Source organism: Thalassophryne amazonica, chromosome 3, assembly GCF_902500255.1.
Source record: "Thalassophryne amazonica chromosome 3, fThaAma1.1, whole genome shotgun sequence".
Lineage (NCBI taxonomy): Eukaryota > Metazoa > Chordata > Actinopteri > Batrachoidiformes > Batrachoididae > Thalassophryne > Thalassophryne amazonica.
The window spans coordinates 89832515-89845272 of NC_047105.1; the positions used below are offsets into that span (position 1 = coordinate 89832515).

The 12758-nt window shown below is 41.7% G+C and overlaps 1 protein-coding gene across 2 annotated transcripts in view; it reads left to right on the forward strand.

The window, feature by feature from the left end:
- Window positions 1-3257: 3257 nt before the first annotated feature.
- tacc1 (transforming, acidic coiled-coil containing protein 1) overlaps window positions 3258-12758 on the forward strand; it is a 28857-nt gene continuing 19356 nt past the window's right edge. For both annotated transcript variants that reach the window (XM_034167057.1, XM_034167058.1), the window contains exons 1-3: window positions 3258-3646; window positions 5867-5973; window positions 11284-12616. In XM_034167057.1, the coding sequence (XP_034022948.1) occupies window positions 3498-3646; window positions 5867-5973; window positions 11284-12616 (1589 nt within the window). In that variant the 5' untranslated portion in view covers window positions 3258-3497. The remainder of the gene's footprint in view (window positions 3647-5866; window positions 5974-11283; window positions 12617-12758) is intronic.

Genomic DNA, 12758 nt, shown 5'->3' on the forward strand with positions numbered 1-12758 from the left:
ATATTGTGTATGTGGAAAAAGTTTTAGATCTTTGAGTTCATCTCATACAAAATGGGAGCAAAACCAAAACAAAAATATAAACGCAACACTTTTGTTGCGTTTATATTTTTGTTGAGTATAAGCTCAGCATAAAACCCAAACCATACTTATCTGTAAAAGATAATCAAAAGCAAATGTTGTAAAGTATGACCTCTTTAAAAGTTCATAATGTTTTGGGGAGACATGCCAATAAAAGCATGAGAGGTAATCAGTGCATGTTAAATCTATAAATAAACTATTAACAATCCAGGTTCCTTACAGTCAAGAAACTACACCATTCAGATGGGATGAGATTGTATTTGACACATTTTTGGCTCTTCCCTTTTGACAGTTTAGTTTCAGTTTATGCTGTTCCTGTTTCTGAATAGGGGCGGTGTCATGATTTTGGAGACTTCCTCTTCCTGTTTAATAGTGTAGCAATACAGTTGCGTTTTGGACACAGTTGAAAAGCTGACAGTTGTTTGATTTCTTTTACATGGTGTCAGTCACACATTTATGCTTGTTATTAATATTATATTGTAGTGACTGTGTGTTATTTCAGAGTTGACTTTTATAAAGTTTTTAGCTCTTTATATCATCTATACATCACCATTTACACAGAGGAGAGGTCTCAAAGCAGAGGCCTGGATCCAAAATAAGGAACCCTCCTAAAAAATGTTTAAAATCCTTTTAATTATAAATCTCAACTGCCTATTAAAAACAAGTTGTAAACCCACACACAAACTCCACAAAACAACTAAAAATAGTTGCTGTTTAAAAACTATAAAATTACTTTTTGGAAGGACAAAAGTGCAAATTTGGAAAGTATGGAAAAAGCTTCACATACGGTACTTCTGGAAAGTATTCACAGCGCTTCACTTTTTACACATTTTATGTTACAGCCTTATTCCAAAACAGATTAAATTCATTTTTTCCGTCAGAATTCTACACACAATGACAATGGGATTTTTTTTTTTTTTGATTTTTGCAAGTTTATTAAAAAAAAAAAAAAAAAGAAATCACGTCTACGTAAGTATTCACAGCCTTTGCTATCTGGAGAAGGGCACAGAAACATTTCTGCTGCTTTGAAGGTCCCAATGAGCACAGTGGCCTCCATTATCTGTAAATGCAAGAATTCCAGATCCAACAGGACTCTTCCTAGAGCTGGCAGCTCGTCTAAACTGAGTGATCAGAAGAGAAGGGCCTTAGTCAGGGAGGTGACCAACAACCCGATGGTCACTCTGTCAGAGCTCCAGCATTCCTCTGTGGAGAGAGGAGAACCTTCCAGAAGGACAGCCATGTCTGTAGCAATCCACCAATCAGGCCTGTATGGTAGAGTGGCCAGACGGAAGCCACTCATTAATAAAAGGCACATGTCAGCCCACCTGGAGTTTGCCAAAAGGCACCTGAAGGATCTTTAGACCATGAGACACAAAAGTCTCTGGTCTGATGAGACAAATAATGAACTATTTGGCGTGATTGCCAAGCATCATGTTTGGAGGAAACCAGGCACCTACAGGGAAGCATGGTGGTGGCAGCATCATGCTGCGGGGATGTTGGCAGGAACTGGAAGACTAGTCAGGATTGAGGGAAAGATGAATGCAGCAATGTACAGAGACATCCTGGATGAAAATCTGCTCCAGAGCGCTCTTGACCTCAGACTGGGGCAAAGGTTCATCTTTCATAAGGACAAGCACACGGCCAAGATATCAAAGGAGTGGCTTCAGGACAACTCTGTGCACAGCCTTGAGTAGCCCAGCCAGAGCCCAGACCAGAATCCAGTTGAACATCTCTGGAGATATCTGAAAATAGCTGTGCACCAACACTCCTCATCCAACCTGATGGAGCTTGAGAGGTGCTGCAAAGAGGAATGGGCAAAACTCCCCAAAGATAGGTGCAACAAGCTTGTGGCATCATATTCAAGAAGACCTGAGGCTGTAATTGCTGCCAAAGGTGCATCAACAAAGTATTGAGCAAAGGGTGTGAATACTTGTACACATGTGATTTCTTTAGTTGTCTGTGGGTTTTTTTTTAATATAAATTAGCACAAATGAAAAACAAAAAAACAGTTTTTTTCATGTCATTATGGGGTGTTGTGAGTAGAATTTTGAGAGAAAAATTATTTACCTAATTTTGGAATAAGGCTGTAACATAACAAAATGTGGAAAAAAGGGAAGTACGCACATTGGATTGCTTACAATAAGTTCTGTGGAAGTGCGATATCTAGGAAAATACCATTATGAGATCATAAGTTTGTATCAGTAGATAATCAAAATGAATTATATACTTGGATTACTTGGTTAAATTAGTTTGCTTGCCATGTAGCAAGTAAGTTTGATCCCTTCTTTGCCTGGCATGGCAAGTGACCTCTGGAACTAAGCGTTCTAAAATTTGTCTCACGCAGGCTGTTTTTAATGTGCCATGTCTCATCAAAGAAAAAAAATTTTTTTTTTTTAAGTTCTGCACTCCCACATGTACTTCTGTCCCAGGAAACAACTTGGCCACAGGCCTTCAGGTAATTTGAAACGGAGACTTCTGTGTTTTCTGGCAGAATTCTGAAAAAGAGGGAGTTTCTCACTCTGCTGATTTGTTTCACATACACCTCATGTCTGGTTTTATCACCTTTTGCAACGTAACAGATGATGCTTTTGGTTTGTCACCGTCCACCAAAGAGTCCAGGTCATTGCCTCTTGTCATGCTAGTTTTTTGCACTTCTCGACAGAGTGAATCACATCTGCAGCCAGGTGGATCCAGTGAGGCCACCCGGCAGAACTGGTTCCTCTGGTCGTGCATGCCTGCCACTGGATGCAGAGATAAAGTGAACTCTTAAACAGCCCGGAGGGAGGCTCAAGAGCCAGCCTCACATTCCTAACCTTTCTGTGGGCTATAAAATGTGGAGCCCCAACAGTTTGGCTCCTCCTCCTCCTGTTTGCTTTCTGTCTCCCTCTTTCTGCTTGAAGAGCTGCATGACAGGCACGTACCATTCTGCAACCACAGGGGAACTCCTTCAGCAGCGGCAGGCAGACTTTCAGTGCTCTTAATGGAGGCCGAAGCTGCTTCCTCCCTGCGCTTTGAGTCTGTGAACCTTCCCGAGGTGGAGGGGGGAGGATGAGGAGGCGGGGTGGAGGAAGAGAGGAGCATTTTGGAAACCAGCTGATCAGAGTTGAGGTATTCTGCCACAGAGGCAGTGGAGAGCAAAGGGAAAGAGAGAGAGAGAGAGAGAGAGAGAGAGAGAGAGAGAGAGAGAGAGAGAGAGAGAGAGAGAGAGAGAGGGAGAAGGCAAAGCCTGCGTGGCTTTGAAACAACTCCAGCAGACAGTGAGGAGGCTCTACTAAGAGAAGAAGCAAGAGGAGCTCTGTGGGAAGATGTGAGGAGCTGCTGGCAGGGTGCAAATCTGAGGAGGAGACACAGCAGAGCTTGAAGCCACTTTGCTGAATCCTTCTCCATCAGTGAGTCTGAGGACAGAGGAAACTCCTGTGATGTCTTGGTTGTCACCCGTGTCCTGGGCCAAATGGACATGGACGGCGGTGAGAGGTGGCGAGGGAGAGGAGGATGAAAACAGACAGGAGGAGAGGGCGCAACGTGGAGAGACATGGGAGGAAGAGGAGGCGAGATCTCAAGGCTGCAGGCAAGTGTGGTGCTGTCAGCAGGCATCGGCCTGTCCAGGGAGGAGTTTGCACATTAAAGAAATGCTGATGGTCTAAAACAGCTGGACAAAACAAGCAAAAGAAGAGATCAGGTCATCCCACGGTTTTGTTAAGACCGGCAGTGTGCTGTTTTCATGCAGAAATGTGCTGACGTTTGTGGTGTTCCTGTGGTTTAGAGTGAACTGCCTCTTTAACTGAAAGAAAAAAACAGTGTGCATTGGGTCTCACTCTCACTGCACATCCTCATTTCTTTGTTTTCAGAAAAACAACTTGAAAGTGCAGCATTCATGGACAGTACAGTGTTATGATGTCATTGCATCGTGACCTTTGTTTCTCTGCTCATCATTTTAACTTCATGTTGCAGAGTTTCCAACATTTTGTTACCAGATACTGAGATCCCACCACATACTGCACATTTATTGTTTACCAGCTGCCAATAAACACTACAGACTTGTAGTGACTGAGTGCTGCACAGTGAATGCAGAAAAGGTTCCACTTAACGTATTGATTGCTTTAAATAAATGTCATGTGACAGGAAAGAATAAGCGGTTGTATTTCCTGTTCTTTTACTTATTCGCACGCTTGCGGAGTTGATTGTACTTGAAGCTCATTGCACCTGCAGAGGAGAATGTTAGCTAGAATACAAACGGATTTTGTGCAAAATTAAAACGTGCATACATTATAGCGTGCAGTTAATATAAAGGGTTAGCAAAATGTTAAATGTAACATTTTATACAGCAGTATGAATCATAAATAGTCTTTTCCAGTTGTGTTTTATTATCACCCTGCTGTTTGCTTGAATTAATTTGATTAACAATTCAAATATTGATTTTGGTTTTTATGCTTTTGGGCAGTTTTATTAAAAACATGCACCAGTTGAATTTAATTGTGAAACAATTTTATATTTGGAGTTTGGAGCAGCAGCAGATGTTATATTACGGTTTATAACTATAATGTGTCAAAGTTTTATACATATTTGACTAAACATTTTTGGGAAAAATCATTTTAATAATGTCTAATTTTGCAATATCTATATTCATTCATTTTCAGTACCCACTTGTGCCAATTAAGGGTTGCAGGATCCTGTCCCAGCAGTCATAGGGCGAGAGACAGGGTACACCCTGGACAGGACGTCAGTCTGTCACAGGGCAACACACAGACAGACAAACGCATACCGTCAATTTAAAGTTTACAATTCACCTAAAATGCATACCTTTGGAAGGGTGAGGAAGAAAAATTTATCAGAGGGCAGCACAGAGGGCAGCACAGTGGCTTAGTGGTTAGCACTGTTGCCTCACAGCGAGAAGGTCATGGGTTCAATTCCCGCCTGTGGCCTTTCTGTGTGGAGTTTGCATATGCTCCCCGTGTTTGTGTGGGTTTCCTCTGGGTGCTCCGGTTTCCTCCCACATCCAAAGACATGCGGGTTAGGTGGATTGGAATCTTTAAATTGTCCGTAGGTGTGCGAATGGATGTAACTGTGTTTGTTTGTCTGTTTGTGGCCCTGCGACAGACTGGCGTCCTGTCCAGGGTGTACCCCGCTCTATGACTGCTGGGATAGGCTCCAGCCCCCCGCGACCCTTGATTGGTCTAAGCGGTTGGTTGAAGGTGTGTGTGTGTGTGTGTGTGTGTGTGTTTGGCTCAGTGATTAAAACACATAGTGATTGGTCTCCTGCAACTAATAGAAAAAATACAATACACCAAAGGAATTAAGCTTTTCGTGTGTTTTTTGGTTGTTTGTTTTGTAATTTGGGATCTTTATAACTTTGTACGTGGGAGATAATGGTCAGGTGGTTAAAGCAGTGGGCTTGTGACCAGGACGTCATCTGTTCAAATCCCTGTCAGACCAAGAAAATCACTCAGGGCCCTTGTGCAAGGTCATTAAACCCACCTTGCTCCTGATGTGCACATTGCATGGCAGCACCTTGATATTCATCGGTGAATGTAAGGCATCACTAGAAAGTGTTTTGACCACAAAAGCACTATATAAACACAGCCCATTTTCCATGATCCTAAAATGAAGCATATAACTTGATAATTGATTGATGTGTCATTATAAAAAAGTCTCATATATATATATATATATATATATATATATATATATATATATATATATATATATATATATATATATATATATATATATATATATGCTGTTTCTTTGTTTCTGAATGCTGTGTCCCTTGTGTGTTTGACTGCCACAGCTCTGACTCAGAGGGTCATTTTGACACTCCAGAAGCTGCGACTCCGGTCCACACCCCTGTGACTGTGCCAGAGCTGGAGAACAACAACACTGATGCAGTCAAAACAGGTGAGGACACTTCTGGGCAAACAGTACAGGTGAAGAGGAGGAGAGACAGTCTGCATACTTTAAAAGAAGTACTGTAAATGTGCCGAAAGGCAAACACTGACCAGAATCACACCATAAACACACACTACAATATCTCTCTTTGATGTGGAAAAAATCTCATGTGTTTGTCAAGACGGGAATTAGAATCACTTATTCTCACTTTCAAAAATATTTCAGCTCAAATAATTGTGATCTGTGGAATTCATTGTTAACAGACAATTTGAGCTATGAGTGTTGGCAGTTACTGTAATTGGATGCATATGTGGTCTGACTGTTGCAGGAATGTACCTGCCTTAATATATATCAGCTTTCAGTGGAATGTACTTGTGAGAGAGTATGGAATATGTGTGTATATATACATACATGCCATGTTTCAATATTCAAGCAAGCTCTGAAATGTGCACTGCACGCATGGTGTGAACTGATGAGATTTTGAGGTTTGTCATTGTCATTTAAATCACTAAGAGGTGGAGCCTGCGGAAGAGTGTGGGAATGGTCTTTGCTCTGGACCTCAACAGGTCTGACAAAAGCTTCAGCTCACCCTGTTTTACACTGGTAACTTGATAGACGTCAAAGAAAAAGGGAGCAACGAGTGAACAAAGCAAGTTATCGGGCAGAACCATCACTCAGGTCAGATTTTAATTAAGCAGACTCACATTTTAGTCTAATTTAACATTGTTATTAGCAATTAAGGCTGAGTGTTCTACTCACATTTGCCAAGCCATCTAAAGAAATATGGTGAGTGTGGTGGTTTTTAAAAAAAATAACATGCCAGGTTTTTTTTTTTTTTTTTGCATCACCGTTAACTCCTGTCAGTATGTTTACCATTCATAACCATCATAAATCTTGCAAACTACAATATAAGAAAAATAGGTAATATACATAACAGGTACAACATAAAATTCCTTGCAGGCCTCTCTGGTAAACTAGCAAAGGTGACAGTGACACTTGTTTACTATTAACCGAGACAACTAACATGCATTTGGGGTTTTGTTTTTTATTTTTTTCAGTCATTACTGAACAGTGAACAATGGCGCACAGCAACGCCGTGATGAAGCCTCACGGGACATGTTCTGGCATGTCCATGAACATCCACAATTTCTCAGATAATCACTCGATGGAAAAACCACCGACAGCTGTCTGAACGCCATCTCAAAGCCGTCCTGTGAGACCAAAACGGAGGTGTTCCTTTGTCTCGCTCCATCAGCAAATCGGTCGTGACGCATGAAGCCTCTGCGCGGCTTTCCATGACAAAATCTCTTGTTAAAAGTGAAATCTGCCGGAAAATGGTTGATGTCCAGCTCTTGTGATAACCAGAGAAAGTGCACACGACGGTCTCGGATCCACAGAGCCATCCGTTTAGAAATGATCCGGTGGTTTGTGGCTCTCGATGGCGGCACTGAGCGCGGCGTGCCGAGCGTCCTTAAAGCCGTCCTTAAAGCTGTAGTAACAGTCCTTATTCTCTGTGAAGCCTGTAAAGTTTTCACCGAAAGTCAGATAAATTTTTCGAATGGTTTCCAGCTGCCAGTCTCTAACAGTTCCTGAAAAAATTCTGATGGGAAAAAAAGCCCAAATCATTCCGCCATTTCCTGACAATGAAAATCCGCCGAGGGGGTGGACCACTCCTCACTCAAAGCCTGCTCACAGGCGAATGACGCAACCGACAGGGTTCACGAGGGTTCAAGCTTGTCTGACGCAATCACACGTGATTCAAATCCATATAGTTTTTGAAAAAATAAAAAGGTTGGTTTCTTTTCTAATAGACCTCATATATTTATAGTATAAGTACCACCACTGGGTAAATAGTTCCTATAGAAATATAATATTATCACCAGCAGTGTTGTATGTCAAAGTCAAGTGTCTTTATTAGCCTCCCTAAGGAGAAATTTGCCTTGGACAGAGGGGTCTACTGCACAACAGCACATCTGATACATACCACTCATTCATCAAAAACAACCCCATAATAGATCAAAATTAAAATACAAATACATAATCAGCAAAAACCATATTAGCATCTTAGTGCAAATTCAGCAACACATGACCTTATACTATCTTCCCTGAGCTATCTGCTCATTTATGAGCTTCACTGACAATGGAATAAATAAATGTTTATATCAGTTATATTTACAAAGAGGAACTCTGTACCTCCTTCCCGAGTTAAGTAAAATATATTCAGAGTGCAGAGAAGCATCTGATAAAATATTTTCTGCAAGTCTGAGAATTGCCTGTTCAAACAACTCTTGGAGAGTTACAGGTACCACCATACCAATGATTTTGCCAGTTTTGTCAGATTTAGTATTTGAGTTTTTGATTTAACCATTAAATTACCAAGCCAGCTGGTAATACCGTACCGTAACACAGACTCAATAGTTGCTCTGTAGAAAATCAGCATAATATTCCTACATACACCCCAGATATACCCCCAGATATTTATATGAATCCACTGGCTCAATGTTACGTCCATGTATGGCTGCCACACGACGGTCCCCAATAGACCTGGGGTCCACCAACATCTCCACTGTTTTAGTAGTATTAATCTGCAGTTGGTGGGCGTCACACCAGTTCACAAACCTGTGCACTCCAGATTTGTGACTACTTAAATTGGTATTAGTGTTTAGCAGACTAAGTATTACAGTGTCGTCTGAAAATTAAACAACATACATTTAATCATAAAATGCATTTTTTGAGTTCATTCATAGCTCTACTGCCAGTTACTTATTCATACTGTGTGTTTCTTTTCTAGCAGTTTGTAGAAAAGGGGATTTCTCCGATAGAGGTGATTAGAACACTCACAGGCTTGATTACTAACAATGTTTAAATATGACTAAGGTTGTAAGAAGAGAACATGCCAATTCAAATAACAACTGAAAGATTAATTCTACAGAAAGTGTCTTTGTGTGTCTACTGCTTGCAGTGCAAACCAACTCTTGTTTTCAGTCATTAGTTGTGCAAAATAATTAAGCTGTATCCATAATTAATGCAAGTTTCAAGTTTAAGTTCAACATTAATGAAATTGGTTCTTGTAATAGCGTACATGCTAACTGTTCCTCCACTTAAAAATTTTTCTGGTTACTGTTTAGCTCAGACGTTTCACCAGTCAACGTTGTTCAGGTAGAGCAAAACAAACAAACAAAAAACTTACATGATTTCTAAGCTCTCTTTTGCCAGAAGCCAAGTGGTAGACTCTAACGTGAGCTTGATGAAGTATCTATCTTCAGAGGGTAAAATGAATGTAGCAATTAAAGGAAAATCTTGATGGAAACCTGATGCAGTCTGCAAGAATTCCATGACTTTGGAGAGTATTTGTTTCTCAATTGGATTGTGACTGTAAGCATAAAATCAAATCACAGGCAAGCGTCTGATGGCTGGGCTTTTAGCCATGTGGCTCGACCAGGATCAGCCCAAAGAAACAACATGGTGTTACCTTTATATGGACCCACAAGGAGAGACAGAAGGGTCTAGTGCATCGCTCGATGGGCAGTGGATAGGGACGCAATCCCAGATGAACTGACACTATCTTATGGTACTTGACTCTGGAAAATTCTTTGTATATGATTTTGAAAATATTAATACAATAAATTAAAATGACATTCATATTTGTAATTGACTTTTAACAATCTCAGAAAAAGCTCCAGGCTTTTAATGTCTTCCTGGACTTGGCCATCAGAAGTGTATCTGTAAGTGGTGAAAGTGTTGAACTTGTAGGGACATTCACTTATCTCAACAGTAGTACTCTGCCTTTGAGATCAAGAGACACCTGAAAAGAGGTTATTTATTCATGAGGGTCGCTGGACAAAGGTGTTTGGTGATGCTGACATCTTTGTAGGAGAACGAAGGTCCTGGTGCTGGTTGTGAGACTTGGATGCTAACCAGTGACCTAAGGCAACAATTGGTTGTATTTGGTATTAGGCCTCATCGGAGGATCTTTGGGTACCACTGGAATGATATTATATCATGGTCGCAGAGAACACTGGATGAACTCTTGGACATTATGGATGATGCCAGTCACCCTCTGCACACTGTCATCAGCAACCAGAGGAGTCTCTTCAGCCACAGACTGCTCCTTCCCAAGTGCAGGACCAACAGACTGAAAAACTCCTTTGTCCCTCAGGCCATCACACTGTACTACAACTCACTCAGGGGGAGGAGGAGTAACAGGAAGACAGAGGACAGGAATGAGAGGAACAGTAGTAGCCTGTAAACCAGTACTAATCAGTGATATGTATAGTATTTATATTGTGTATTTATATTTGCAAACTGTTTTTCTTTTTACTTTCACATTTGATGCTCTGTGTGCTTCTTACCCTGTGTGCCGCTGTTATACAATGCTGCTTGAACCTCAGTTTCCCTGAGGGTGTCTTCCCAAGGGATCAATAGCATTCTATCTCATCTAAGTTAATCTAATTTATCAAGTGAGCAGTTACTTAGGGAGACTCAGATGAGGAGTATCATTCGCATTTTTGAGGGAGCAGATACATACGTAGATGGTTTTTTTAGAGAGGTGGGGATGGACAGGTTGTCTGCCTGAGTGATTGTCATCCAGGACCCAAGGCGATTCCTTGGTGTCATGGATGTGGCAAAGTGCAGCACCATCACATGCTCCTAGACTTGATGTGACTTCAGAAGATCCCAAACAATAACTTTAATAAATGAAAATTGCTATGTGTGCACACTTTTTAAATGCTCTGTCACTAGCACATTTTATTGATCATTATATCAAGCTTATAAGAAAATGGTGCACACATCCCAAATGATTCATTTTATTATTCACACTGGATCACGGTGTTTTGGTTGAAGATGAGTGAGTGTGATGTACTGTAGAAATGGGCATGTCAGATTGCAGGAATATTTTGAAAATGACATGAGGGCTACATGTTATTGTGTAGAGACACATCAGGCTGTACTTGTCTCCTAGCAACATAATATTGCATGTCTAACGGCGTCATGGCATGCACACTGAAATCTGTTGATGTTTCAAAGAGTCCTGAGGGTAAATATCACATCTTTGCACTGTGGCTGATGTGTTTGACTCACAGTGCAAGATAAAACATATGCTGTCTTTTCTTTCTGAGTTACATGTCTTGGGCCTTGTAGAAAGATATTGCCATAGCAACAGCAGGAACTGGAAGATTTGGCTGACTAGTAACCTGCTTTCAGGGACCCAATCAGAAATCACCTAGTTCTGAGATAAACACTGATCATTTGGAGCTGAAATGTGAGGGTTTCTCTCCAGTTAATTCTGGTGTGCTCTTTTCTTTGTTTCATCACCAGATGTGGAGCAAGATGACCACCTGATGGTTAGCTCTGTGGCTGGTGATCAAGACATTGTGCTCAACTTCAACATGGGTCAGGATGAACCTGTGGTGCCACCAGGTGGCTCACTGGAAGTTAACCTGCAGAACCTCGAAGCAGAACAAACACAGGACCTCCTAGAAGCTTTGGACTCTGTCCCTTTTCCACATTCATTCTTACAACAGGAGCAATCTGACATGGATAAATGCACGACTTCAGTCTCTGACACATCCCAAACACCACACACCATTCTAGTTTCAGATCTTGTCCCAGGTTTGGATGCAGATTGTGCTTCAATCCTAGATCCATACATAAGCAGTGAGCCTGCATCCACCTTATGTCAGGACCTCATTGAGAAGAAACCTGTTGAAGTTCCAGAATCAGTGTGGAACGGCATCCCTGACCAGACCGAGCCAACTCACAAGGCTAAAACCGGTAAATCTAAGCCTCCAATACTCAAGATGCAGACTTCACAGGATGAGATTCTACAAGTACATGAGGAATCAGAACTTTTCCTTCCCAAAGCCAGGTACAACTTTGACCCCGAGGAGCTGGATGATTTTAACCCCTTCACTAGTGGCGGATCCAAAATTCAGAACTCTCCCCCACCGCGTGGACTTAACTCTCTTCCCAGGTTTGATTCAGTTGGTAGCTCACTACCTGTCTTTGAGTCCAGCTCCACAGGTCAAGCTGAAATACAGTCTATGGAGTCGACTTCAGAAATGAAGCCAATGATGTTGGAGTTTGGACTTGATGAGGGGACGATCACCAAGCCACCTCCAAGAAAACTGGGTGGAAAAAAGACAATCAGCAAAACCACTTCCAAGAAGCAGAGGCTTAAAGGCTCAGAGGTTTCCTGTAAAACTGTGCCAGAACCAGAACCCACAGTACCAGCTCCGGTTCCTCAACACATATCAGAACCAGTTTCCAGTACTGTTACAGAAACTGCTCTGTCAATCTCAGACTCTGCTGCACCCTTGAATCTGGATGATGTTCCTCTTCCCAAAACAGGAACATATAACTTTGATCCCAGTCAGTGGGACGACCCGAACTTCAATCCTTTTGGGGGCAACAGCAAAGTGAGCAGCTCTCCGGTGCTCCCTAAGGGCTCGTACAGTTTCGACCCAGACAATTTTGATGATTCTGTTGACCCTTTTAAACCTTCCAAAACCCTTAACAGTGAGGACACATCTGGTAGCACCCCTCTGCCTGAGGAAAAAGTAAAGGACAGAAGCAAACAGAAACCAGTGCACCCAGCAGGGGAAAAGAAAGCAAGGCAAACGCCCAAGAAAGGCAAAGAGAGAACAATCACGTAAGTCTGCAGGGAAATGTCTTGAATGGGATCCAGTTTCCATCCATGTGTTTGCAATTTTCCCCCCAGTGGTGGTTACGAGTGCCCTCAATCACACAGCCTTCCTCTAAAAGTGTCAAAATTTTGAAAATGTAACATTACC